Consider the following 27,883-nt stretch of genomic DNA (forward strand, 5'->3'; position numbering starts at 1 on the left):
ACCTGCAGAGGTTAATCTTCAGCTCAGGAATTTAAATTAAATCATTAAAATCAACTTACAAATTAGCTCATTAAAATGCAACACTGCAGATCCAGAAGTTGGTTGATCTGGCATGCCACTTGTATGAAAAAGTGACTTAAGAAGCAGAGAACAAATCTATAGTATTAAAACTCCATCTTTCTTTGCAGTCCCCCATCTGGATCTCCTTCTTCCTTGAACTCTGTATCAACAGCAATTTCTATTTAGTGAATGAAGCTTGTTCTGTGCTACAAGTGCTATGTAATACCAGTAGCCCCCTGTAATGAAATATATGTCTGCACACACTTGTGCCCTCTCACACACATAGGACTCTGTAATTGAGCCCTGGCACCATGGGTCACAGCAATGATCATTTTATTACCTTGATAATGAAATTCTACAAGCTGCTGGCTGTAGTGGGTTTTATTTCTTGGTTAAATTCTAGATAAACACACTACTCTACTACTGCCATTAAAGTAATGGTTTTGTTTGGGGAGAGGCAGGAAAAAAGACTCACACAAGTTCTGATATAATTATGTAGATCTGTTCAGAATATCTTTATAGAACTACAGAGGCCAGAGATTAAAACTGGCCTTATTCTTACAGCTTTTCATTTGGTTCTTATATATCCCAGAGGCACATAGTAGGCAGTACAGAAAATAAAAATACAAAGATTTTTACATTCAAGCTATATATTCTGCAACAAGATACATATATTTATCTGTGTGTGTATACATATATACAGAGAGAAAGAAAAACTTCAAGTACAAAACCAGTTAAACAGTAAATTTTAAGCCAATCTCACTGAATGTCCTGTACACATTAAAAATGCTTAGGGAAAAGATAACTGAAAAATTCCTTACTTTGCTTTTCAGCATTGCAAAATCAGAAGAAATGACTTAAACTGTTGTGTCCCATGTTTTAAGGACCAGATGCATACAGAGGGCATCATGTGAAATGCTGTTCTGTATTTATAAGGATTGGTTTTGGTTTTCAAAAGGGATGGTGGCTGGCTGCCAGTCTGTTGGCACAGGCATTACCTGGAGACACACGACCAGCTTTTTTTTTTTTAGATGCTGTACAGCTGCAGTAGCTGTGGGGATTTTGAGCTGGCTTGTCTGTCCCTTTGGCCTTGTGTCCATCTGAAAAGCACCATGCTGACTCACTGACTGCCCCTCTGCTCATGGAAACTGCCCCTTTGCCATGGGAAAGGGTTTGTAGGCATGGAAGTCCTGTAAACAAAGCGAGGGTGCAAACCTCCTGCTGGGCAGAAAGGTGAGGCTTTAACCTTGCAGTGACTCAAACCATTCTTTTCCCCTTGAAGAAAGAGCCTGTGAGCCCGTGTAATGCTCTTTCTCTGCCTCCTGTTCATTTTTGGCCATCAGACAGTAGTCTTACCTGACCTAAAGATGTGAAGAGAAATCTAGATGGGAAAAAAAGGCATTGAAATACACCATAAAGTGTGTAAACTGGTGCTTTTATGTTGTCTTTGCCTGATGATGAAATGGAAAATATGACTAAAAATCCAGGCTTGCTGAACCCAGTCTTCCCTCAAGGATGAGTTAAACTGGAGTGGGTGGAATTATATTCAGGTGTAACTGTCTGAAATCCATGTGGAAAGTTAACCTATCACCTAACCAAAAATAAATAGTGTGTCATCAGTCTACTTGGAGAGCGATTTGGTCAGGTGCTAATCTAGGGTAAGTTCTGGAGGTGGATGGGGAAACCTAATGAACTCAGCTTGCTGAGGGGGACAGTGCTAAAGAATGGTACCATCACCATGTTGTCCAAACCCCATGAAAACAACAACAAAAAAACACCTTATTGTGAAATCTAGGCTTTCCCCTCAAGAGGCAGCATTTGGAGACTTTACTGTAAGTGTTAGGCAAGAACTAACAGTCAATATCATCACTGGCCACATGAGCAATAGCTGGAGAATATTACTCACTCTAGTTATTTGAGGCTAACCAGGGAATTTTTATGAGTCTCTTGTCTGTGTAGAACTCTTCCAGGTTATGGGAGCAATGTTGGCTTGTAGAAGGGTTTATGTGCCCCAAAGCTGAATTCCCCCTGCCCTTTATATTAACTAGTCCAGTCACAAGGACTTCCTTGTCCCACAAGGTGTACCTCACTTGGTGCTGACAGCTCTTGTTTCTCAAAGCAAAACTGAACACTGAGAGTTTTTTCCTTAACTGTAGGAAAATGAGGCTATTCCAGGCATGTCCTTGTACCTGACCTTACTGAGGTAGTCTTCTTGTGTCATTCCATCTGCTTGCTTTTAAATGAGCTTTAGTGGACGGCTGTCCATTCATTGTTTGGTGATTTGGATGTCCAAAACCTAAAGAATTATTCTGATAAAGAGTAAGAACTTCATAGGGAGCAACAGGTGAAACATGAAATTAGAACAGAAATCTTCTTTGCTCTGTGCCTTGTCCACGGTGGGTGTGAAGTCAGAAGAGCATTTCATACTTGCTTTGTGATCTAGCAAGGGACTTTTTAAAGTATAAGGCAATGAAGGACTGTGCCCAAAATGTACAACATGTTTTCATGTTGTGGTCAAGACTTGATGTTCCCTTTGCAGGATTGTTCAAAGATTATTATTGCTGGTGAAACCAGTGGGTTTAGAGCTGCTGTTTTGTTTGCTTAAATGGGAATGTTCAGGTGACAGCCATTCCTAAAAGCTTCACCCTATTATTTGATGTAAGGCCAGCTGGCAGGCCTTGGTTTGCTCCATGTAATTTTGTGAAGCAGCAGGCCTTTCCAATAATTATCCTCGCTCTATTTCAATCAAATGCTGCTTGAAACTTTGGCTCAGTGTAACAGAGAACATGCAGCAGTAGCTGTCATCTCAGAGCCAGCAGTGCACACCAGATGTCTGGTATTGGGGATGTCTCTCTTTCAAATGCTTTTATACTCCTGGAAAAGGTGCTTTATTTCCTCAGCTTATAAACATGCATCAGGCACTGCTTCCAGGATCAGAAGTGCTGTCTGTATTAGAGAGAACAGGGATACAGCAGGGATACTGCTGTCAGATTTGATGATTTTAGTAAAATCTGCTGTCACAGTAACATGAATATAGCTGTTTTGACTTGTCCACAGAGTTCATTGAGGAGAACAAAACCAGAGGCAATTGATCTTTCTAAACCTCACTGCCTTGACTGATCCATACACTCAAGAGGCAGGGTATCTTTGCTGTCATAAACCTCAGAAAATCCGTGCAACCTCGTATTAAAAAATAAAGGCATTGAAATTTATGAGAGCAGCTAGGAAAGCAACTGAGGAGTACTGGCTTGGGGAGCTGCCAGCCAGCACCTCAAGAGACTGATCTGACTAACAGAGTCCATCAGTTCCCCATGTATATTAGTGCTGCTAGCTCGGCTCTCAGAGTCATTTTTAAGGCAATAATTGTCTTAGCAAATCAGCAATATAATTTAACTACTATTGTCTAACCTATTTTGATGGTCATCCATTTTCTGAAGTCACCAAATTTTATTTTTTTTTTATCCACAATACCATTATACCAAAACATACATATTTTTAAGAAAAAGAAACAACTTTATAGAAATGTTGATAGTGCTTCAAAACCCTCAAAGCTGGGGCTGTTAGACATTACTGGAGGTCTCCCCACTTGAGAATTCCCCCGTTGCGCTGGGCAGAACAAATTTGACGTATCTGCCCTTCTCCCAGCCCCTCCTGATTCGCAGCAGTCTGTGCTGGATGCAGGGCAAACTGAAGATGACTTTGGCTATGATCACAGTGCATGGGACGAGCAGGGTGAGGGTGTAGGTTGGGGGCAGGTAGAATTTGTACTGGTTCTCATCGAAGGCCCTCGACCAGCCGTAGGTGAGCGTGTGCAGAGTGCTGATCACCAAGGCAATAAATCCTAGGGAGGACTAAAAGGAAAAGAAACACACACCAGTTAGCAGAATACCTTGTGCCTGGCTGCCTTCCTGTGTTTTTGACATTATTTTCTAAGTGTACGTGACATAGAAGAAGCAATGGGTATTCCTGTATTTCCTTGACACAATAAAACGTGGCTGGAAACCTTTCCTGGGGAGTGTGCCAGACTGTTTTTCTTTGTCTAATCAGAGGTTAAGTGTGACATTAGAAGCTCAGCAGGAATTTCCCAGAAGGTGCTGCCAACTCAGCAGAGAGGAGGGCTCCTGCATCTTGTGAAGCAGCACCTGCTGGGCAGGGGGGCACAGGCAGCTCCCAAGGGCTCCTCCCGAGCTGCAGCTGCCAGCTCTGCTGCCACCAGCTCTGCTGCCACCTCTGCCCTGCCACTCCCTGGCTGGCTGGGGCTTCTGGCCAGCAGGATGGAGCATCAGTGATGTGGCTCTGGACCACAGCTGGCACTGCTGGAAGGGGGTGAAGCCACAGCTCCACACAGAGCAAAGACATCTTCAGGTGTCATCTTCAGGTGACTGGTGTCATCCACTGGAAAAGGAGATTGTGCAGGCAGAAGTGCTCTGTTCTGAGGTGAGCAACAGCCCTCAAGGGTTTCCTCCTCTGTCTCAGAGATCTGTGTTGGTTCAAAGGCTGTGTGAACAGCCCTTTATCCACTCAGGGAGGAAACAAGAATGCAGCCCCTGTTCTACAGACAAGAACTTCCCCCATTTTCAGCTGAGATCATGCTCCTAAGCACCCACAGAGACAACATCTCCTCCTGAGTACTTCCAGCTCCCTCTGAGAGTTGCTCTCAAAGACAGGTTTTAAACTCTATCCCTCACTGAGGGCTTCCTGCCAGCATCAGAGGTGGTGGCTCCTGAGCCTGCCAGCTCCCACTGCCTGCTGGCACTCAGCAGCACTGGGCACTCGCCGTGTCTCCCTTTGTGCAGGCCTCTGCTGCTGTGTTTTCACAGAAAAATGCAGGTGTAGCATCTTGCTCTGCTGCCCTACTTTGACTGCTTGGTCTAAGCCTGAAATAACAACCAAATTTCAAGATGCCTAGACAGGGAAAATTTTGCTAATTTTAGTTAGTCCCTAACTTAGGGAAGAAAGCCTTTAAAAGCCAAAATACCTGTCTTGGTGCAGAGATCAACAAGAAACACAGTTTTCCTGAAGACATGTCCAGGAAAGAGGACATGGCAGGGAAATAACCAAGCAGGGCAAGACTGGAGGAAGGACTCATCATCTTTTAAAAAACCAGTTTCATCCAAAGAACTACTCAATTCACAGATTCCCCTTCTATTTTTGATTGCTGAGAAACAAAAAAAAACAGAAAACTTTTAAAAATGTACCACGTTATGACCACAAAACCAGACCAAGACTCCTCTAAACTTCAGAGCTAATCTTTTAAGCAGCTGAGGGGACTGGGCAAGGGAGGGAAGGAGAGCTATAAATGTGCTACCAGATCTAGGTACTTCACTTTTACAGTATCTATCAGGCAGTCATGTGGGTGTCATTGAGTCCTGCCAAGGCAGGGAAAACTCTTCTCTGTGTACAGCTGAGCATTACTCAAGGTCATGCCAGGAAGTGGGAACAGAGCTGGGAACTGAACCTTAGTCCTGTGTGCAAGCCCACACTCATCCTTTCTTTCATGTCTTTCTTACCAGAAGCTGTGTCCATGTCCTAAAGCAAAGTGGTAACAAGCAGCAAACCCAACAGGGTCAAGACTAGTTGCATTTGGAAAATTAAGGAGGAATTTGGTGAAATATGCCGTGGTGACAGTTGAACCTAACAGCAGGACCTGACCCACAGATCATCCATCATTTATAGGTTAAGATTCTCTCTAACAGGCAAAAAAAACCCAAGGTGGCAAAAGGTTTGAAGTGCCAGGTTAGGACTGATCTGCCAAAGCAGGGCAGGGAAAAGAGGACAGGGTGAATCCAAGAGCAAATGCTTTCTGCCCTGGGCAGGAGGTGCATTCAGTCAGCCCCAGCAGGGCTCTGTGCATGGCAGAGACGCCAGAGCTGGAGATAATCACCCTGTGCCTCCACAGTTTCTCTTTAAAGAGCTGCTGGTACTGGGGGAGAGGAAATTAATAGGACAAAAGGTGAGAAACCATCACAGGCACTCCGTGACTGACCCACCTTTGTGTGTGGATGGTGGGGATGAAACAGAAAGGCTCACTGGCAACAAACACATGGCAACAAACACATGGCTAAGCTGCTGGTGGCTGGAGACAGAGCTGGCAGCTCCTCTGGCAGCAGCAATGGGCTGATCCTCTTAGCACAAACCAGGAGCTGACTGGGGTGAGAGAGGGGGCTCCCAGTGCTGATGCTGGCTGAAGGAGCCATGGCTGCACCCACCAGACAGCTGGATACAGGCAGCCTGTAAGTGCACAGAACCCAAAAGTTCTGATTGCAGCTTGGCTCAGTGTTTACACCTCAGTATGCACTCAGTGTAGCCTGCAGAGCACCCCTGGGGGCCAGTTTGCCCAATGCTAGCCTTGATTCCACTCTTCTGCTCTCAGTGATCCTCTCCATGCCGTTTCTGGCTATGAAATCTTTCTGGGTTTTGTTTTAAAAGTGGCAGAGGCTTTTTTTGTACTGTCATAACATGGGGAGTGTGGGCCCAGCCCTGTAGGGTGTTACAGCTCTCTGAAAGGTGCTGTAGGAAGACAGTATCTTCCTGATGCAGGCTTTGCATGTATTTTCTGTTCTGCATTAACTCTTCTACCTCTCCCATTTCCTCGGTGCCTGCAGGCTCCCTGTAATGCACCAGCAAAGGTGATCCAGACACATGTGGCTCATTTAGAAATGCTTGGGCAGCACTGAAAGCAAAGAGCCCCTTCCTGACCCAGATAAGTTTCTGACTTGTGCAGCCATCAGTACTACGAAATTAAAGCTCCATGGAAGCAGCTCTGGCCCCTCGCACTGCCTCGACGGGAGGGTTAGGAAAGGTCTGATTACAGATTCTTTACATCTTATGCTACATGAACTGTGAAAGAAACCAGGTCAATTCAACCTTCAAATTCCAGGACGGCTTCACAGCACAGGAAGGTAAAGGCAATCATACACGTTTTAACTTCTCAGGCAATTAGAGTTGATTTGTAAATCACTGGGGAACGTTAAAAATGTCTCCTATAATAAGAATTACATACAAATCATTCCTGTTAGCCAATGTTTTAATCCTGTACATTTTATGTTAAAACTAGACACACAGGGGAACTGTGTATCCAGTTTAACTATATTTAATTGAAATTTGAGTATGTACAGGAGCTACTGTGAAAATTAACCTTTTTTCCTGTAACTTTGGCAACAATACAAACGGGATTTTCGACCTGTCAGGCAACAGTTGTGTATTTTAATGCTGTGGCAGTATATGGCACTAATACAGGTGTACACACTGGCTGCTGGAAAATGTCAGACTTGGGAAACTCTGGGTAAGGAGGGGACTAAAGTGACTCCTGAATTTGCCTCACATGTGGCTTTTGGTATAGCATCTCTCAAACACTGTCCAGTTCAACTGAGATGGGAACAAATTGCTGCATTTTCTGGAAGGCATCTGGCTGGGGCATCTGCACTCTGCATTTCACCTCTTTTATGCTGTAGAAGTGCTAGAAATCCCAAATATTTGAGAAAGCAGCCTCATGCTTCACCCCTTGTATTTACACTGTGCCACTGTTCATTAATTCAGGGAGGCTCACTCTGAGCTATGTGAATGTAACCTCAGGAGCCTGGAAGCAGTAGCTGTAGCTACTTTTAATTTCCTCAAGAAAAGCACCACTGACTTATTGAGAAGTAAATAATTTAAAAGATCCCTCATTAAAAAAAAGTAATATGGAAGCTAACATGGCAGGAGATCTGTAATCTGCTCCTTTTACATGGTATTTCCACAGAGAGGCACAGTACAGCCATGCCCCTCCTGCATGTGATCAGCTGGGAGCTCGTGTCACACTGTCACGCGTTATTCCGTGCAGACAGAAATAGGTGCGAGTATCTTTCCATGAACGAAGCCAGCCAGTTCCCATGTGGGGCAGCCAAGAGCTATTTTGGAACTGACCATCACGAATTTGTCTGGTCCCAGTGCTGACATCCCTTAGAAAGGCTCGGGAAGGTCCCACAGGGAGATGGGACAGTTGCGTTACACACACGAGCTGCCACAGCAGTGTTTGTGTTATGTCACACAACGCCAGCACCCTCCAGGACAGCTGCCAGGCTGCCTGGGGAGCCAAAGGGAAATGCAGGGGCTTTCAAAGCCTCCTTCCAGGCTGCAAGGAGATACTTCCCTTCGTTTGGGATTCCTGTTGTAAGATGTGCAAGTCAGGACTGATTTATCCAGTGTCCCAGCAGCTGCACCCTCCCCTGAGACACGGTGGTGAGAATTAATATGCTCCCATTGTCCAGTCTGAAACAGAGGTTTAAAGCCAGTCTCCTTCTCCTTGAGGGATGACCTCTTGGGGTCAAGCTCTCCTGGTGCAGCTCTTCTACTCAGTGTAAATAATTACTGGCTAGCCCACAGCAAGAGGGGAAAGAAGACAAACTGGGTTGCTCGTTTGGTGATCAGGGCACTCGTGGGAGAAACAGGGGAGCAGACTTCAAACTCCTGCTCTAATGAACATTGAATTATTTATATACCACTGAAGAGCTTCAGCAGAGCTGGATGATAGATATTCACCTCTGCATCCCTGAGCCCTGCCCTCCCTTTGGAAGGGTTAGCTGCGTGCCAGCCGGGTGCAAAGGGAGGCTCCACAGGGGAGCTGCAGGGGAATGGGGTCCTGGGGGGGCTCACACACATTGGGTGCCACAGGGGTTACACAGCCTGGTGCATGCCAAGTAGCCCTGGTGTAGGAGGCACAAGTAACAAGGGGTTTTAGGGCTGTGGGGTATGACTGTGACACAGTGAGTGGAATCTGGCCTCGAAATCAACTTTAGTGCACAGGGGATACTTGAAAGGCTCATTCTCTGCTATCTCTGTTAATTAGCCCTAAGCCTGGCTCCAAATGCATCCCTGAAAAAGCTGTAGCCACTGAATACAGTGTCTGTGAAATCCCAGGGGGGTAGACTCAGGTCACCAAGGGAATTTGGCCCTTGAGAGCTTGGCCATCACTGCAAGTGGGAGGAAGGCTCCTAAACCACTGGGAAAAAACTAAAGTTTTCTGCACTTTTTAGAATCAGATGGCCTTTTCATTGAAGTCATACCCAGTTCTCTGTGCTGTGTGGGCTCTGGCAGTTTACAGACCATTCTAAGCCTTTTTGAACTTGTCTATTGAACACTTGGGTGCATGCAAGCTCTGCCAAAATTGTCTTTCTCCTGCACTGTCCTCCCAGGCTCTCTCATTTTCAGCAGCTCACTCTCTCTGGACAGCAAGGGCAGATCTGTGTCCTGTAGCCAGCTGTGTCCACAGCAAGATCCCTGCCTGCCCTCCACATCCTGCTGCTCTCCACAGCAGCTCTGCTGCTGCTGATCCACATGTGGATGCCCATGACACCTTACATTTTCCCTTCTCCTGAGAAAAGCACCTTCCTTAGACAGGACAAGTCCTGTGTGAGAGCAGCACATCCCCAGGACACACCACTCTGCCCCTCTCTGCCTCTGGGTCTCACCTCCTGGACGAGGGGTCAGTGGCTCTGGGGTGCATGGGGAGGTTTTGCTGCTGACACCAATGCACAGCTGCCCTGCCAGAGCAGGATGTGCTGGGAAAGCAGGTCAGCCCCTGCTCTGTGTGAGGGCCTGACTCTCATTCTGCAGAATCACTCTCTGGCATCAGCAAATATCAACTTTACCTGAATGAAACTGAATTCCCTCCAGTTGAGAGAGTTTGCGATGGATGGAAGTGAAGTGATGGCAAGTAACGACAGCAAGCCCAGGGCAATTATTCCAACAGAGATATAAATCTCCATCCTCCAGACTTCCTCCTCTACCCAGATTGTCATCTTCTTCTCCACAGCCTGGCATGACAATGAAGGTTTGTTAAAATGGGGCGCTTAGGGACAGAGGAACTGAGTTTTATCTGTTTTGGAAGCAGGTTTCCTGGATGAGCACTGGGTCCTATTCACACCTCCAGCACTATTTGCCTGTTTGGGAGATGTGGAAATGCTCTCTCTTATCCCAGAGCCATTTGGCCAAAGCTAGACCTGATATGAAGCCTGCTGGGAAGAACTGCTCTCAGTTCCCATGCCTGTAACCACAGCAGCAAGCCCCAAAGTCACATTTGGAAAGATAATTACAATGAGAACTCAGTTTCAAGCCATGAAAACAAATACAGATGCTTGAATATGCAGTAGTCTCCTAATAACCTTTGTTTTAAGTGCATTTAGGGGGGAAATTGTTCATGCTAATGGAAGGGAAGATGGGTTTTATACTGCATGGCAAAGAGGAACATTTAGAACTGTCCTCTTTAGCCCATTAAATGGGTTTAATTTACTAAACAAAGATGTTGCTAGAAAACAGGGGGTAGAGGGGAAGTGAACACAGGATGCTTGCCTGAGATTAATGTGCAACTGTAGCACTTGAGAAGAACCTGCTCAAGGCTGGAGCTGAGAGGCTGGGAACGGTGTTTGATGGATGCTCTGAACAGGCACTGCTGTCAAAACCAGCCATCCTGCTCCCCTCTGCCCCCACAGCCCCTTCCCTCCTTTTTGGGACAAATACTTGGAATCACTCAGTCAAATGCCCCAGCACAGAAGGCAGAGGGGTTGTGGGGTAATCCCTTGAGCACATTCCCCCCTCAGCTGCAGGAAGGCTGTGCCATCCCAGGAGGGAGCAGTGTGGAGCAGTGAGGAGCCAGGGGCAGGAAAGAGCAAATCCCATCCTCCCATGGTACTACAGAGCTGGCTGAAGGCAGCAATCTCACACTGCACAAACACTGCTGAGCGTGTCCATAAAGCAATAAAGTCCTTTTCCATTTCCTTGTTCTTATATAACTGGTTCTTCACCACCATTTTGTTAAACTCCTGCAGGCACAGGGTGATGAGGACACACAACCTTCTCTGGGTTATGATTTAGTTACTCCAGAAGGCACAATTATGAACATCAGTGTCAACAAACAGGGATGTCCCAAGATTTTGGGAGCTGAAGGGAACTCTGCTCCTAGTACCACTGGATTTCCCCTTGCCTAGCATTTTTCCTGCCTCTGACCTAGTCTCAGACACACCAGTGCCAGGAAAGGCTGGTTTCAAAGGCTTGTCAGTGTTTCTGCAGAGCAGTGGCACGGGAGGGTTGCTCCTAGCCCTGGCTGTCAGCGCAGAGGGAGCTGTGTATCCAGGGAGATGGCAGCTCCTCAGCACAGACAGACGAGTGCTCACCTGAGGGGGAACTGCTCCTAGAGAGCTTTTTCCCACTGTCCCACACCTGCTTTGGAAAACGAATGAACAAACCACGACATTAGGCCCACCACCCAAGACCTGCAGGAGCTGAGAAGGTTCCTGACCTGAGGAGCAGCCCCGTTACCTGCTTGACGGCCGTCTCGATCAACAGGTACCGGTGGGAGCGGCGCATGGGCAGGCACAGGCTGTACACGGCGTGCAGGGCTGCGCAGAAGAAGCTGAGGAGACCGATCTGCTTTCGGTGCTGCAGCCACTGGTCCAGCCAGTCTGGGAAGCGCTGGTACTTGGTGCCGTAGTAGAGCTGGGAGCAGGCTGCCAGCACCCCGGGCAGGTAGACGAGAGACAGCATGACGTAGGACACGCACGGCAGCGTGGTGTTGACCACCTCGATGGGGATCTTGTACAGCTTGTTCTTCTGCTCCCTGATGTAAGGGTGGATGACCTGCCGGATCAGGTTGTAGGTGAAGAAGCAAAGAAAAAGCCCCAGAGCCAAAAAGACGGGGATTTTCCAGGCTGGCAAGAGGCGCAGGGGAATGTTCTCGATCTCGCAGGCTGATGACATGCAGCCCATGTCCACAGGAGTGAATCCCATGGTTTGAGCAATTTCTGCTATGGTGCGCTTGGCTTCTTGGTTATTTGAGCAGATCAGAACCTGCAACGAACAAAAATACACACATAGGGCAAAGAAATGAGGCTGCTGGGATTGAGTGCATCGGGAAGGATTCCGTGTCACAGGAGCCTATGTTATCCACTCAGCATCATGATTCCTGGCAGGCTTTTTGACAGGGATTTACCATGGCTGCCAAAGACCTCTCTCCTGGACAGGTTTCCTTTCACGCATGCACTGCCAGTTTGCTTCACTGGCTCTGTTTAGATAAACAGACAACTGAATAATACTTTTCACTTAGGCAGATGCTCCAAGGACTACAGAGTGTGAACTGACTGAAGGTACTTCATTTCTGGACAAAGAAATGCACAAGCTAAGGGGTGGTCTCTGGATGCCACAGCCAGCACTCAGGACTCCTTCTCCTGGAGCCTAAGGCCATTTGCTGATGCTGCCAGACCTCAGCTGCTGAAAGAGCTGGGATTTAGCCCTTGCTGGAAGAAAACAATACCTGCTTATTTCCATCCCTGGCACCCGACTGCAGCGTCCATGCAGAAACCACATTAAACGCCTTCACCACGGTGCAGGCTGGGAACAGGGAGGCCAAGTACTCCGCGTTGGATTCCTTGTGATGGTTGATCTCCGTGTTGTTGCTGACATCCACCAGGATCTTGCCCACCAGCACATCAGCCAGGTCACAGAGGGTGGAGTAATGTTCCCTGAAAATCGCCACGAAGATGACATCCGCCTTCTTCACGGCCTCGGCCTGGAAGGTGATCTCTGCTGCAGCGGGGAAGAGGCTGGCCTTGCGCTTCGGGTTGCGGCTGCCGACCACCACCCTGAAGCCGGAGCTGACCAGGCGCACGGCCAAGGAGCGCGCAAAGTCCCCGCTGCCCAGCACCCCCACGGTGCGGCCGGCCGGCGGCGGGGGGCTGCAGTCACCCTCCGTGCTCCCATGGCCCAGCAGAGGCTTGGCCATGTCTCCTCTGGACATCCTGGCGGGAAAAACAAGGAGGAATGCAAATTCACTGTGGAGCTCTCACAGAGACCCAGACCGCATCTGAGGTTGTGGGGAAAAATGCCACTTAGGCCAGTCGAACATGGTTTTGGTCCCAGCGGCCCAGGGCCTGTTTGCCAAACCCTCCAGAAAATGTGCAGTAATGTACAGGCACCACTGGAGGGGCACAAAACACCGTTCTGGGTTGGAAGGTGAAGGCTTTTATGGAACTTTCCCAGGGTTGTGTGTGATCCAACACCTGCTGGATGCACTCATCCATCCTCTGTCTCACACTGCAAAGCCAGGCCAACACTAACAGCAATCAGGACCAAAAGCCAGGGAATCTCAGAAAAACGGAAAGCTGGACAAGACAAACGCAGGTCTGAACCAATGTGGTTAATCAAGCGTTCTCTGTTTATTCAAGATAAGGTGGTAGTTTATATAAGCTTCTACATAGTTTACAAAAACAAAGACACTCTGATTGGTAGGCTAACACTGTTTACCTTTTCCTTAAAACGGCCTATACCTTACACTATAAAACTTACACTAATTCACACTCAGACAACCCAGTGGTCCCCATCACACCTTAAGACTATTTCTATCTGCGCCACAAGCTCTGAATTTCTAACTGCGTCAGAGGCTTGAAGGCCTCACAAGGCCCAGATCTGAGGCCTAGACTGGAGTAGCTCAAATCTGATAACTCATGTCCTCTTTCTCTCAAAGATGCTGCAATAAGGACCAGAAACTCTGAGATTCCCATGGAGCTACCAGACATCTCCTAAAGAAGGGGTCCATGAAGATCCCTGAGACTACATTTGGAAAAGCTGGAGGTGTGCTTCTGATTTGCCAGAGCAAAATCAAGGCAGAAAGTCAAATTGAAATGAAAGTGTCCAAAAAGTGGTAAATGAAGAGAGTTGCAGCCCTTGCCTGACCCAATATTTGGGTCTGACAAGCACTGTTTGCTTCAGCTCTTTAGTGAGTAATGAGAACTTACTCGTGACATTTAAAAAATATATTAAAACATGATGGGATTTGCTCATGAAATATCTTGATGAGCTTTACAAACATTAATGAATTTTGCCCTGTAATAGATTAGATATTGAGGGCATGGAGAGGTTTTAAGCAGATCAATGAATTCACAGGCAGCACAACAGCTGAACCTGGAGGTCAGATGAAACTTGGGCAGGGAGCTGCCAGACTGCTCATGGGCTGTGTCAGTGGCTCAAATCTGCCTTCCAACTTAAGGAACAGCACATTTACCCTAAAGGAATGGCAAATTCCCAAGGGTGAGATTTTAAGAGGGCTCAGAAGGCAGCCCATGGAACTTGCACACCAGGACATCTGGATTTTGTATTGGCACAGTGCTAGAGATTATAATAAAGACTGTAATTAACAGACTTGTGATCTACTGGCGATGGAAACATATTGCCTTTGGTGGAGTGCAGTCTTGCCTCGTACCTGGTCAAGTTCTTTCAAAGTGAGGGTGACCATTTGGATGGGGTGACCTAGTTCCTGGCACAGGTGTGTTTTTCATAGGCTTTTGGAAATGTCCTTCACCCAGGGCTCTTCTGGGACTGGCACAGTAGTGGTGCAAAGGGGAAAGGCACTTCTGCATGAACAGTTACCAATGGGAAACAAAGGGTGAGAAGAAATAAATTATTTTCCTAATGGGAATAGGTTGCCAAGGGATTTCCCTGAGGATTTATGCTGTTCAAAATGCTCACAAGTGATCTGGGAAAGGGAGGGAATATTGACAAGATGGAACTTGTGTGTAGTGATCACAGAATGGTTCAGGTTGGAAGGGACTTGAAGATCATCTACTTCCAACCCCTTGCTATGGGCAGGGACACCTTCTACTCAACCAGGCTGCTCAAAGCCCCATCCAGTCTGGTCCTGAACATCTCCAGGGATGGGGCATCCACAGGATCTCTTTGCAACCTGTTCCCATGCCTCACCACATGCATATGAAATATTTTCCTCCTAATATCTACTCAAAATCATTTAGGACAGTCAATCTATGTGAAGAATCTACAAAAGGATCTCCCCATTCAAAGTGCCTGAGCACCAAAATTCTCTACAGATGCTAGAGAGACATGGCAAGAGCTGCCTGTGGGCATAAACTCCCCGTACCATATATACACTTCAAAGAGCTGTAAATTTGTTAAAACCACTCAGTAAAATGATCAAAGGGTCACATTACTACAAAAACACCAACTTGGAGGTCCCTGTCAGACAAATAACAAGCACAGCCAAGTTACTGGAGGAGCTCTCTCACACTGCAGCCAGGATCTCAATCCTGCTCCTCACTGAAAACCTGCAAAACACCTTCAGCAGATGGACTTTGAAACTGTCCTGGGTACAAACCCATCATGGTTTCAGTGACAATACTGTTTCTATGGCAGAGGTCTGTCTGCTCTCCTTGCCTCTCACCAAGCACCACCTTGTCCCAGAGACCAAAACGTGCTCAGGGAAGAAGTGCTAGCAGGAGAAAACAAGTGCCAAAGAAGTGCATGGTGACTTCTCCTTAAAAACACATGTCCACTGTATAAATACACAGCTCAAACAGCACACTGTTCTGCTTACTCCACTTAAAAAAAAAAAAAAAAAAAAAAAAAAAAAGCGGGGGGAATAAACATAGAAAGGGGACACAGGGAAAAAGTGAGAGGGATGACTTTCAGATCTCTGTCTGCAAAGATGTTGGGGCTTCTTTCCTGGTCCCTTCTTATCAGAAACTTTATCACACACTCACTGCTTTACTTTTTAGAAACCTTCTTGCTTCACCTGAATTTACTCATGTCCAGAACTATTTGTTCTAGGGCCAACACTATTGTTCAGAATAATTAACCTGCTCTCCCATACCCACCCCCCACCTTTCCACCACCTGTGCACAAAAAAATATTACCCCAAAATAAAGAAACACATCTCTGGCTCTCAGCCATGGGGGCAGAAATCAGCATTCGGGGTGACAAAGTGATTGTAACCCATAATCGATTTAAGGCACCTTAAAAGTTCTCTCTGTGGTCCCACTGGGATGTAAATATTGCTGCAAGAAATTTTTTTTTGTAGTGTGTTTCCTCTGTCCTGCAGCTGCCACTGAACATGTAAAGAGATGTCGGTAATGTTTGGAGATAAACATCTTTGCTGTCTCCAGTTATTTTGATTAAAAGGGATGACAGAATTAAACAGCCTTTGAAGTCAGCAGGAGATTTACCAAGTAAGAAGACTCAAAATATTTTCTGTGAATTTTGCTGTGATTATTTCAGTCATGCTCTGACTGGTGGGGCTTTGGAGCAGGACTCATCCCTGCTGCCAGCCCATGGTGGGATGGTCCCTGGTGCATGCTGGCTGCTGCCAGGGTTGCATTGCTGTCATTGCCATGCACCAAAATCTTCCTGAGAAAGGAGGGGAACATGCCTCTTTCACCACAAACACATTTCACTGAGACAAACGCTGTGGTCTCTGCCTAACAGATGCCTGGCAATGGACTGTCTGATTAGGCAACAGCTTTTCTTCACTTCTGTATCTCTGGGGAGCACACAGACCCCCCTCCCGCCACCACTCCTGACTTACCGTGTCCACACTGCTTCTTCTGCACTATGGACAATGTCACCTGCTTGAAACTCTCCCTCCCAAAGCTAATTCACCACAGCAAGGTCAGCCCATCCAGAGTCGGGCAAAGCACCATGGCCAGGATGCTGCAGAGGGGGTCATGAGTGAATATCATGGTGCTCAGACATCCCTAGCATCTCCAGACTTAGGTAAGCCCCATTTATTGATCTTCCTTGTCAAGCAAACTGCATCCCTGCTGAGTTATAGCACGTTCAATTCAAGGAGATCAGTTTCTTACCAAGGAAGATACCAGATGATTTAAAGCACAGCCCAGTGGGAATGAACAAGCTCCAATTGTAACTGGGCAGCAGTTCCCTAACTAAAATACTGAATGCAATGTCCAGCTGCCCTTCAGCTCAGCTGCTAATGGCACCCTTACATCGCTGCTGTGCCCACTGTAGCACACTTGTTCCTGTGTGCAGTTCAGTGACTGCATTGCCACTACTGCTGTTAATTGCAGGGCAATAGCAGTGATGGGCAATGAGCAAGATGGGGAGCTCCTCTCTGCTAGGCACTCTACAAAAACTGTCCAGAAGGCAACTTCTGCCCCAAACGTGGGATCAGACAGACAGCAGCTGCATGAAACAAAGCAGTTAAATCTCTGCTGCCCAGGCAGAGGGAGGGAGGGGTTCTCACAGAAGAAAAACAGGGAAAATTCTAAATATTTTGCACCTGAGGCTTGGCAGAGGCTGTTAGCTTAGGCTCAGTGCCAGGCAAACAAGGTTTTTCTGCCTGTCTGCCCACACTGAAAGACTTCACTCAGGTTTTGCAGCAGGACAGCCGTTCTGGATGGAGTTGGGCTGCAGGAGCCCACTCAGGTGTCCCTGGGCTCACAGCAGAGTCAATCTGCTGAGCAGATCATCCCCTGCAGCTACTTGGGAAGAGACACACTTGTTATCCTCTTTCAACAGACACGGGGGAAGGAGATACTAACAATGATGGGACTCCAGCAAGTTTGTCTGGGATGACCCAGATATCTTTCACCACGTCTTTAACGATGAGACCATCTCTTGGGGCCCCTTTCACATCCTCTGGTGCAGGAGGATAGCTAGCTGGTTCCTGTAATTTGCAGTCCAGAGGTGTTTGAGTTGTACACCCTGAAAAAGGTTGGACCTGTGGTGGCAAGGCTTTGCTTCCATTCTGGACAAAAAAAAAATAAAAATCAAGATTCATTTCAATGCCCTGGTATTCAGATTTATTAGATAAAAGACAGGTTAGTTTAACCGTAACTCTAATAAAAGGCAGTGTTTTAAACATATCAGATTGTGCTGAAGAATATGGCAGCACATAAAGAGCTCCAACAAATCAACTAGTTTAGTGAAACCAAACTAGTTCCTGTTTGCACAGAAACTCATCTTTGACTCAGCCTCACATACTCAGTTTGCACCATCACTTGTGTCTTCCCCCAAAGTCAGTGTTTGTTTAGACTGACCACAACCGAGTCTCCATAAGCTGTGGATGCAACTCGTGCAGGTCATCAAAGAGCCTGCTCTGTGCTTCAGCTTCTGCTTGGGTGCTACTCGAGATAAAGCACATGATTATTATACACATTCCTTAACGAGCACATGGGTTGAAAGACCAGCAAGGCTCATGAGGAATTAAAGGATGCAGCAGAGCCTTTGGTCAGGTCACTGCAGAGGAGTGTCATGATTTCTGCACTGGAAGGTCCCTTTGGGCCCTGCCAGCCATGGCTGGCACCAGCTTGGTCCCACAAACACACACACTCCAGGGACAGAGGTGATCTCTGCCCCCAGGGGACTTCCAGTCTGCATGGAGAGACCTTTGAACCGTGAAGCCAAAGCCTCCAGCCTCTGTTTGCAGAGCATCTCTTGCTGTGTTAACCCTCCAAAAGCCCCAGCTGCAGAGGAGCATTCGGCACCTGAAGCATTCCATTCTGGTCTGGTTGTAAGCAGAAATACTTTTCTCTTTTTGCTAGCACCATTTTATTTCCAGGGAAAATCAAATGTTTGTTTAAGTATCTTTCCCACACACACAGCATCCCACCCAGGAGCACAGCAAGCACCATGAATCTGAACCTGTTGGAACTGGAACAGATTTAAGTAATAGAAGAGCTTATCCAAAGCTGCTTTAATCTCAGCTCTGGTGCACATTTCTGGAGAGCTTGCAGTCCTGCCCAGGCTGACTGGAAATGACTTCCCCGGCTCTGCCCACAAGAGAAAGAGTCGGGGAAACTGAGCCTGCTGCCTTTTTGCTTGCCCCTTTTTACTTCTTTTTCCCTCCAAAGCAGAGTTATCTCCGAATGGTGCAAACCAGGAACTGGCAAAGGATGCAAATCACCCTTCCAGAAAAAGCACACTGCAAACCCAGCTGGGCTGCCAGCCAGGCCTGCTGTGACCCCACACCCGCTGTGGGGCTCCAGGCACTGCCGTGACCCCACACCCGCTGTGGGGCTCCAGGCACTGCCATGACCCCACACCCGCTGTGGGATCCAGGGCCTGCTGTGACCCCACACCCACTGTGGGGCTCCAGGGCCTACTGTGACCCCACACCCGCTGTGGGCTCCAGGGACTGCCATGACCCCACACCCGCTGTGGGTTCCAGGCACTGCCGTGACCCCACACCCGCTATGGGGCTCCAGGCACTGCTGTGACCCCACACCCGCTATGGGGCTCCAGGCACTGCCGTGACCCCACACCCACTGTGGGGCTCCAGGCACTGCCGTGACCCCACACCCACGGTGGGTTCCAGGCACTGCTGTGATCCCACACCTGCCGTGGGCTCCAGGCACTGCCATGACCCCACACCCGCTGTGGGGCTCCAGGGACTGCCGTGACCCGCTGTGGGGCTCCAGGCACTGCTGTGACCCCACACCCGCTGTGGGTTCCAGGCACTGCTGTGACCCCACACCTGCCGTGGGCTCCAGGAGTTGCCCCAAGTCCCCCTGCAATTGTTCTCCACCCCGATGCACTTTGCATTCAAATATCCTCCTCCCTCCTCCTGCCCCAGGGCAGCTCTTTATCTGATTACCGCATTATCAGGTATTTATCTGCTGAAACCACTTCCAGAAGCTCCTGCAGAGCCCCGCTTTCTCTCCTCTTTATCTCTCAATCCAGTTAACCTTATCCCTTCCTCTTTTATCCCCAAAGGACATGGCAAATGATTTGCCTTCTCCTCTGCAGACACACACGTTCTGTATTTGGAGAACAGGTTTCGTATCTCCCTTCGGTTTTCCCTGCACAAGTGAAACCCAACTCTTTCATCAGAGCTGTTTATTTACCGAATGTCCAACAGCTCAGCCTCTGTTCCTTGCTCTCATTTTTTTTGGAGGATGCCCATAACTGCATTTTCCAACTGAGCCCCTAAAAGGCACCACCTGGAGCAGAGATGCTGCTTCCCCAGTGCACAGCTTTTCTTTCTTCATCCCAAGAAGACTGTTTGCTTTTGCACAACTGTGTTCCCCTGTTAACTCATGGGGCACAGTGTCCCTGTCCTCTGGCTCCCTGTGACCACTGCCTGGCTGGTCGCTCACCTGGTGTCCAGCCGGTCAGTCAGTCCTACCACACTGGACAGAACATGTGCCCTGTTTTTCTAAACCAGTTCTCCAGCTTGTCACAATCTTTAATTCTTAGCCTCTTCTATAAAATTTTTCCAGTCCCTCCTAGTTCATTGTCACCTACAAATTCAATATCTGCTTCGCTACTCCATCCCACACTAATGAAAACACGGGCTGACAGGCACTGACCCTCCCAACTCCATGCACCCTCTGGTTTATACACTGAAAAAAAAAAGTGTAATGTTGTTTTTGAAAGCCAGCAGTGAAGCCTAAGGCATGTCCATGTCCCTGACCACAAGATGCTCTTCACCAGGACCAAAATTCATAAACAGTTTTCAGAACAGGGGAAAGTAGAGGAGAAAGGGCTACCAGAATTTCCCACAGGGACAAAATAACCTCTTTTCCCCACACAAGCTCAGACATTTTGGCTACAGTTCTCCTATAGAACTACACCAGCTTGTGATCACTTTGCAGGGACAGTTTCTCTCTCCAAGGATAAAGCCTTCATTTTAATACAGAGCAGGAAAACTGAGCAGGAATACCTATCTATGATAAACAACTGGAAAACAAACCTTTAGCCTGTTTTTATCAAAACTATGTATCTTAAAGCAGTTACCAACAGGTTCTGCCATAGATCTCTTCAAACTTTTCTCCCCCAAATTAGCCTCCATTTGCAGTGCCACTTCTCTGCAGCTAAGTCCTTGTCTGAAGAACTTCCTCTGCTCTTCTGCAAAAGCATCTTATTGCCCACTGTGCCCACTGTGTTGACAGAGTAATGAGAAGCCTGAGAAAGGCCTACTCTGTAATAAAACATCATGAAATGGGAATCTGAAAGTCTGGGAAATCCTGAGGTTTCACTGTAAGACTGTGGAAAGCACAGACCTGAAGCAAGACAGGTTTGCTAGAGCAGTGCTGATGCTGACACAGCACACAGGAGCTTATCTGCCTGATGTGACTCTGAATGAGGAGGTTATTTTTTCAGCTTAGCATCTCACAGTTCTTGAGTGACATAAAAGGGTGGTTTATAACAACTTCAGGCCGCTGTACTTAAGTCTTGTATGGCTTCTCCTGCTTTCATCTGAGGTCTTCATTCTCTTGCTGGTCTTGCCAAGTTAACAACTCAGTGGCTCTCGCTCATTTCTAAGCCTTCCCCTCCCCAAGTGCGAGAAGAGCAAGAAAACAACCCAAAGGTGGAAGCTTCTCAGGTAGATCTAGTAATTCCCTGCAGCCAGACATGATGGGTGGAGGTGTTCCTGCCTAAAATGAGTTGGGGTTTCCAGCCTTCTCCGGGCCTATGGAGGTCAGGCAGGTCCTGACTTCAGCAGTCACCACAGGGAGCTGGCAGGCTCCAGCTCTCTCTTTAAAATCTCTTTGTGTCTTTCCAGGAAAGGCATGGAGAAATTATGCTGAACATGCACAGAAATATTTGTTTTGGCTATTTCTGTGCCGCAGCGCCTGTTAGAAGGGTCTCCAAGATCAGCAACCTCTTGCCTTTCTGATTTTGCTTCACCCCGTCACTCAGAAGATGCACAGGACCACACGGGGAGAAGATGGCCTGGGAGGCAGTGTGGGGTGGAAGGAAGATACAGCCTGTGGCAGAGGGCCAGCCCATCTCCTGCTGATCTGTTTTTCCCCCTCCACGGAGCACAGGCATGGTACACAGTACAGAGGTAGCTCTGAGCCAGCCCTGAAAATGCACAGTGCTGAAAACAGGAAAGGCAACCAATGTAGGACCATGTACTGCTTCTTTTGATTTTCCCAGCAGCTCCTGGGAGAGAGGCAAACACAACTGGCTGACCAGGTAGTTGTCTTTGGAGACCCAGATGGGTAAGAGAGAGATGCTCTTTGCTGAAAGTCAGCTCACTGCCCTGCCTTTCCCTTCCTCTCGCACTGTTTGCCTTCAGTCCAGCACACTGCACAGCAGATCCAGCTTGCTTTCCCCTGCACTGGCAAGGGTCTTGCAGGCCAGCCCAGAGAGACAAATACATGCAGTGTGAACAATATGCCTCCCCCAGGACCCCAATCCTTAGCGAGACCCTGTGTGCTACATGAGTACAAGCACCACGTATTCCACCACAATGCCAAGCTGCACGGGCACAGCTTCTGTCCCCTATCTAACCCCAATATTAGAGGGATGTGGACCTGTGGAGTGAGTCCAAAGAAGGGTCACAGAGATGCTCAGAAGGCTGCAGCCCCTCTCCTATTAAGACAGGCCGAGAGAGTTGGGGTTGCTCAGCCTGGAGAACAAAAGACACCAGGAAGACTTCAGAGCAACTTCCAGTACCTGAAGAGCTGGAGAGGGATTTTTTACAAAGGCTGTAGTGGTAGGACAATGGGGAATGTTCTGACAGTAACAGAGGGCAGGTTTATGTCAGATATGAGGAAGAAATTCTTCACTGTGAGCGTGGTGAGGCACTGGCACAGATTGCCCAGAGAAGCTGTGGATGACCCATCCCTGGAAGTGCTCAGGATCAGGCTGGACCAGGTTTAGAGCGATGTGGTCTAGTGGAAGGTGCCCCCGACCATGGTGGGAGTTGGGATGAGATGATCTTTAAGGTCCCTTCCAACCCAAACCACTCTAGCTCTGTTAGTGCTTGCACATGATCATCAGTTGGTATTGGGCTCCTTCAGTGGTAGACATGTTATCGACAGACCCTGATTCTTGAAGCCTACATCCCGTGGGGAGCTCTTAGGACATTTTTTTACAAAGACTACAGCGTTGTATTCATACTAAAGAAAATGCACGTGTTGCCACAAACAAGGCTTTAGAGAGACTCACTGAAAATCTGAGAACCTGGAAAAAGGATGGGAGGAATTTCTGTCTCAGTACCTTAAACCCCAGGAGACATTTCAAAATGTTTAGGCCCCAGATTATATAAAGGCCTTTGGAAATGTGTTGGAAGTTCCCACATTACTGACATATTTTCAGAAGCTTTTTACTTTCAGTTAAGTGACAGCTCACTTAGATGAAGATGGGAAGCTGCTTAATCCACTGTAGGTCTGCATAGGAGACCTCCTATGAAGAAGCAATAAATTCAAAATTTGAAAACAGCATTGTCTTCCATTATGATGTTGACAAAAAGCTAACTCTAATCAGTGATGGTAAACTTATAGATAACAAATTGGTGCATTTTAACTTCTGGTGTGTGACATTTCTTATCACAGCTGTCACTGCCTTTCCCACCTCTCAAAAGAGCTGGCATGGCTGGCCTACTTCTTCCATCATCGGAAAAAATGTGTTTCCCCTGAATCTAAACCTGCTTCTATTTATGGGTGTGATGTTACAAGGTCATAGTCAAAGCATAGTTCTTAACAATTAAAAGCAAAACAACCCCAAAACAAAAATAAAGAGCAAAATAAACAACAAAAGAATTATTACACTGTCAAAGAACATGTTTGATGTGGGGTTTGATGTGGTTTTGTTAAACAGACTTGTTGAGTCATCAACATTTTCTCTTTTACAATCACAGAGGAAATCAAGTATGTGCAGTGACTGTGGCATCTTATATTACTGTACATTTGTTTCATAGCAAATGTGATTTTAGAAGAAAGCAAAAGCTTGATGCAGTATTTAAATCTTATTAGTCCTGCATCTCCTCAGCCCACAGGACTGTGATACTGTTGGCGACAGCCTTCCTCTCCTGCTGTCTCTCAGTTTCTGTTTCTTGCCACAGCAGACAATTCTCTATGTGTTAGTTTTATTTAGACTACTCTGAGTGATGATCTGGGGTTCTCTATACCCCTCTGCCCAGCTCAGGCATTACGAACACAAATACTCCCCCAAGCTCCCTGGTGTCCACGGGCAGATGTCACACCCGGGACAGGGCCATGCGACAGGCACAGTCCCACCCCAGCTTCCATCACCTGTGGGATGTTCCTACCACAGAGTCACCTCTACAATTCCTTCACAGCTTTCATCCCTTGTTACTCTTACATGGATCAAATACTGAAGTCCACCTCAAAAACCATCCAGCCTTTGTAGCTTTTACAAGTCCCCGTATCGGTTCAGAAACCCCACAGCTGCTCCCTGCTCGCCCCTGAGGGATCCTGGGCCCTGGCCAAGATTTTCCCGAAGTTTTTTTATATCTCTGTGCTGATTTCTCTGTGTCTGTAAAAATCCACTCATCTCCTCAAAGCATTTAGCGAGCGGAGAATGCAAAGTGAAACCTAAGCGCCAAGTGCTGCTCCCTGAGGAGCACAGCGTGAACGTGCATCCATCCACCCATCCATCCATCCACCCATCCATCCATCCATCCATCCGTCCGTCCGTCCGTCCGTCCCCGCTGCGCTCACCAGGGCCGCATCACTCGGAACACGGAACCCGACCCGTTCCGGGGGGTTTGTGCCCGGTTGGTGCCAGGGATTTTCCCGCAGCCGCAGGGATGTGCCCAGCAGCCACGTTCTGAAGGAAAGCGCTTCCCGCGGGCAGCCCGCACCGCATCCCGGCGGACCTGCCGGGGTCGAGCATCCCACCGAGCTCTCCCCGCCGACCTCCCGGACCGAGACACTCCGGCCCCGCAGAATCAGGACCCGGCCCCAGCCCCGACACAACCCTCGCACCGAGCGTGCGAACGCGCCCTGGGACCGCTGTCCGAGCCCGGGGGCGGAGCGGGCCGCGGGCACGGAGCAGCGCCGCTCCCGGCCCCGCCGCGGGGACCCCGGGGAGCGTGGAACGGGGTCCGGCACCCAGCGCACGGAGCCCCCGCTCAGCAGGGCAGTCCCGGCGGCGCCGAGCCGAGCCGAGCCGAGCCGAGCCGAGCCGAGCCGAGCCGAGCCGAGCCGAGCCGAGCCGAGCCTCCCCCGCCCTGCACGCCCGCTGCGGGCGGTTCGAGCCCCGCTCCGGTTCCTCGCCGTGCTGGCGCTGCCCGAGCCCCGCCGTGCCCGTCCCCCCGCGCTCCTCACCTCTGCGCGGCGGCGGGAGGGCGAGCGGCGCCGTCCGGGAGCGCGGAGCCGAGCCGTGATGTCAGGCCGAGGGCTCCGCCCTCCTGCCCATGTGCCCGCCGGCACTGCTCGGCTCGGCTCGGCTCGGCTCGGCTCGGCTCGGCTCGGCTCGGCTCGGCTCGGCACAGCCTGGCCCGGCGCCCGGCCCGGGACCACCCGGCTCAGCGTGAGGGACCCGCAGCCCCGTCCCCGCAGCGCTGCCCGGGCGTCACTGCCGTGCCCGGTTAAACACACGCGGGCAGGAGGGCATCGCTGCCGGGCAGCCGGGCCGCGGTGTCCATTGCCGACAGCAGGCGAAGGCAGACCTTAATTCCCTATTTGTAAACGCATTTCGGAGCGTGTCTCATTTTAATGGGCGGGTGCGGCTTGTTGGGCCTCTGTCCCTGCTATCAGGGGCCACGCACTTGTTCTGAAAAGCTGTGCCGGAGGCGTGGAGCAGATAATGGTTCTTCCAAGAGCTGTCCTGCTGCAAACACCCAACACTGCCACACGGCCCCGCTCCGGTGGACCGGAGGCAGCAAACTCCCAAAGCTGCCGGGAGCTGGCACCTAAGGGAGAGTCTCCAGGCAAAAGCACAGGGACTTGAAACAAATCCCTCTGGAGCTTTGGTTTGCTCACTCACTCAGGAGAGGAGCACGGAGGGAAGGGACATGAAGGGATTGTCTCACCCGCCCCCAGCCGCGGGGTGCGGCTGCAGTGTGTGTTTGCAGCCCGGGCAGAGGGATGTGCAGCCCCTCTGAACCCAGCCCCAAGTGCTTCCCGGCCCCTGCGGTCAGGTGGGTTTTTCTAATCTTTGACAACTGCTATCTCCTCTGTGTCCTCCTTGCACATGGGATGTGTTTTCCTGGGACGAAGCAAGCACCATTTTTTCCCTCTCTCCCGGGCAGGCTGTGATTTTAATTATCTCAGTCCATTCTCACCGCTGTCCTGTGCAGATATTCCCCCTCTCCAGTCTCTGTGCTGCCTGCAAATGGGCCCAGCTTGCAAGGGTACTCTCCTCCTCTCACATCCATGGGGTGGGAGATACAGAAACCTGCAGATATGGAGAGGCTTCAGCAAAGGTGTGGGGACTGCTGGGGAAAGTTCCTGTTGGTGACTCCCAGTGGCTGGACACTGGATAAGAGAGAGCTTCAGAGGGTTGGGATGCTCAAGCTGCAGACTTTGAGATGCTGTGAGTTCCCTGTCTATTGGACAATACCGGAGGTGTGAAAACCTATTGACATGGTTAGGAGAAGGAGGATCGTTGGGATAGCTGTACTTCATCACCCCTCTGCAAAGGCCATCTGTAACTAAATGCATCTGGAAGAATGAGATTACTCCTTAGCCCCTTCTTGCCTGTAGTGGCCCCTGCCTCCTCATGCCTATCATGGTGATAATTTATATGCCACAATCAGCTCTTTGTGGAGAGTGAAGGACAGAAATCATTAAACTCTCCTGCACCTGCTGTACCTTGTCACTTGCTCTCCCATATTATGTAAAGGACAAATTTTGCCTTTAAATTTATTTATAGAATCCATAGTCATTGCCGTGTTTGCCTTGGTCATTGCAATTAATCTTACAAATTCCTCTTTGCTCTTTCAGGTCTCTGCATTGTGTGGGTCTCTCCCTGATCCTGTTTTCCTGCATGGGGCAAGGCTGCTGCCAGGGCAGTGTGGGGTGAGTCACTATCCATTTCCATGGGTAATGACCAGCCCTCTGGAAGCATTGAAATCTATTTCTCCTTTTTTAGATTGCACTTCCTTTTTTGTAAATTAGCAAACTTTTCACTGAAACACCCTCTGCTTTCCCACCTTTATGTCACAGAGAAGAATGAATGCCAATTTTATACCTGGTTTCCTCTTCTCAAACCTGTGGCTAGCCCTGTCCTGCTTGCTGGACAGTTTGAGTCCTGCAGCTCCATTTTTTCAGTAGGCAGCTAAGGCCTCCTCACCTCCCAGACCTTGACCAGCTTTATTGGTTGCTCAAAAGATTCCCTTGGGAACCATGTTTCTGATGAGAGATCTGATGTGGGCTTGCAAGTTGGCTTAATTTATCTTCTACCCAGAGAGTACCAATGTGCCAGAATTGTGCTGAGCTTGGCCAGTGTTTCTGGGTGTATTTCTGGGGTTCTTTTCCCCTTTTTCCTTGCTGATCTGGAGCAAGGACTTTTCTCTGTCATCTGGACTGTTCTTCTCTCAGCAATCTTCTTTTCCTAGCCCATCACTTGCTGGTCAGAGCTGCAGCTCTCTGGCAGCACCATCTGTGTCCCTGTGCCCAGCTGGCTGTGTCCTGCTGTCCCCTTAGCCGTGATGCCACCTGCACCCTGTCCTCCTTGTCCTTCCCCTCCATGGGGACAGGGAGTTGCCTTGGATGTGCTGAGGGCTGAGGCTGCCAGGCTCCTCCAGTGCCCGTGTGCTGGCACAGCATGGCACTGGTGAGCAGATGAACCCTGACAGCTCCTGGCTGCCCAGCCAGGGAGCCATGGGGAGTCCCCACCCCCCACACTGTCTTGGGGGGGCTGGAGCCATCTAAGGTGACAGTGTGGAGGGGTGCACCAGGCCAGCTCAGCTCCTGCCCCACACCCAGTCAATGTGCCCCCAGGGGGGCAGCTGCTGTGCCCCCAGGGGCCACTGGGGATGCAGAAGTGCTGAGCAGCAGTGGCTGCACCTGAGCAGATGCTGTGACAAAAGCAGAGTTTAGGGACACTGCCTCACCTGCCACTCACAATGTCATAGCCAGGGAATGGCAAGCTTCCCTCAGCTTGTCCCCCAGGGGCAGTAAATGGCAAACTTACCACTGGAAAACCAATCCTATTTGGCAGTCAGTACACGTAGCTCCTCCTCTGGCTGTCCCAAAGCTGTGGTTTGGGCTGGAATCTGCTTTCCTGGGGCCCGGTGGTACCGTTTGGGCTGGGAAATTGGGTTATCAGCACAACAGGGTTCTGTCTGCTCTGGACTGGCACATGGCCCGGGGCTGCCGAAAATACCAAACTCAGAAAGGAGCTGAGA

At 49.0% G+C, this 27,883-nt stretch overlaps 2 protein-coding genes across 6 annotated transcripts in view; one reads left to right on the top strand and one right to left on the bottom strand.

The window, feature by feature from the left end:
* Positions 1–27,883, top strand: part of C7H2orf76 (chromosome 7 C2orf76 homolog) — a 67,025-nt gene that overhangs the window by 17,188 nt on the left and 21,954 nt on the right. For both annotated transcript variants that reach the window (XM_072931683.1, XM_072931684.1), the window contains exon 5: positions 26,478–26,552. In XM_072931683.1, coding sequence (XP_072787784.1) covers positions 26,478–26,506 — 29 coding nt within the window. In that variant the 3' untranslated portion in view covers positions 26,507–26,552. The remainder of the gene's footprint in view (positions 1–26,477; positions 26,553–27,883) is intronic.
* STEAP3 (STEAP3 metalloreductase) lies at positions 541–27,839 on the bottom strand. 4 transcript variants are annotated; one of them, XM_072931681.1, is made up of 5 exons: positions 27,670–27,839; positions 12,347–12,830; positions 11,356–11,883; positions 9,690–9,854; positions 541–3,911 (listed from the first exon to the last, which is right to left on the bottom strand). In XM_072931681.1, exons 2-5 carry the CDS (start codon positions 12,827–12,829, stop codon positions 3,621–3,623), a joined length of 1,467 nt encoding a protein of 488 aa, XP_072787782.1. In that variant the 5' UTR covers position 12,830; positions 27,670–27,839; the 3' UTR covers positions 541–3,620. The 4 variants fall into 4 exon arrangements, with proteins under 4 accessions (XP_072787782.1, XP_030133886.4, XP_072787783.1 ...); XM_030278026.4 differs by lacking the exon at positions 27,670–27,839 and adding an exon at positions 24,858–25,011; XM_072931682.1 differs by lacking the exon at positions 27,670–27,839 and adding an exon at positions 14,291–15,398.

Source organism: Taeniopygia guttata, chromosome 7 (genome assembly GCF_048771995.1).
Source record: "Taeniopygia guttata chromosome 7, bTaeGut7.mat, whole genome shotgun sequence".
In the NCBI taxonomy this organism is placed as follows: Eukaryota; Metazoa; Chordata; class Aves; order Passeriformes; family Estrildidae; genus Taeniopygia; species Taeniopygia guttata.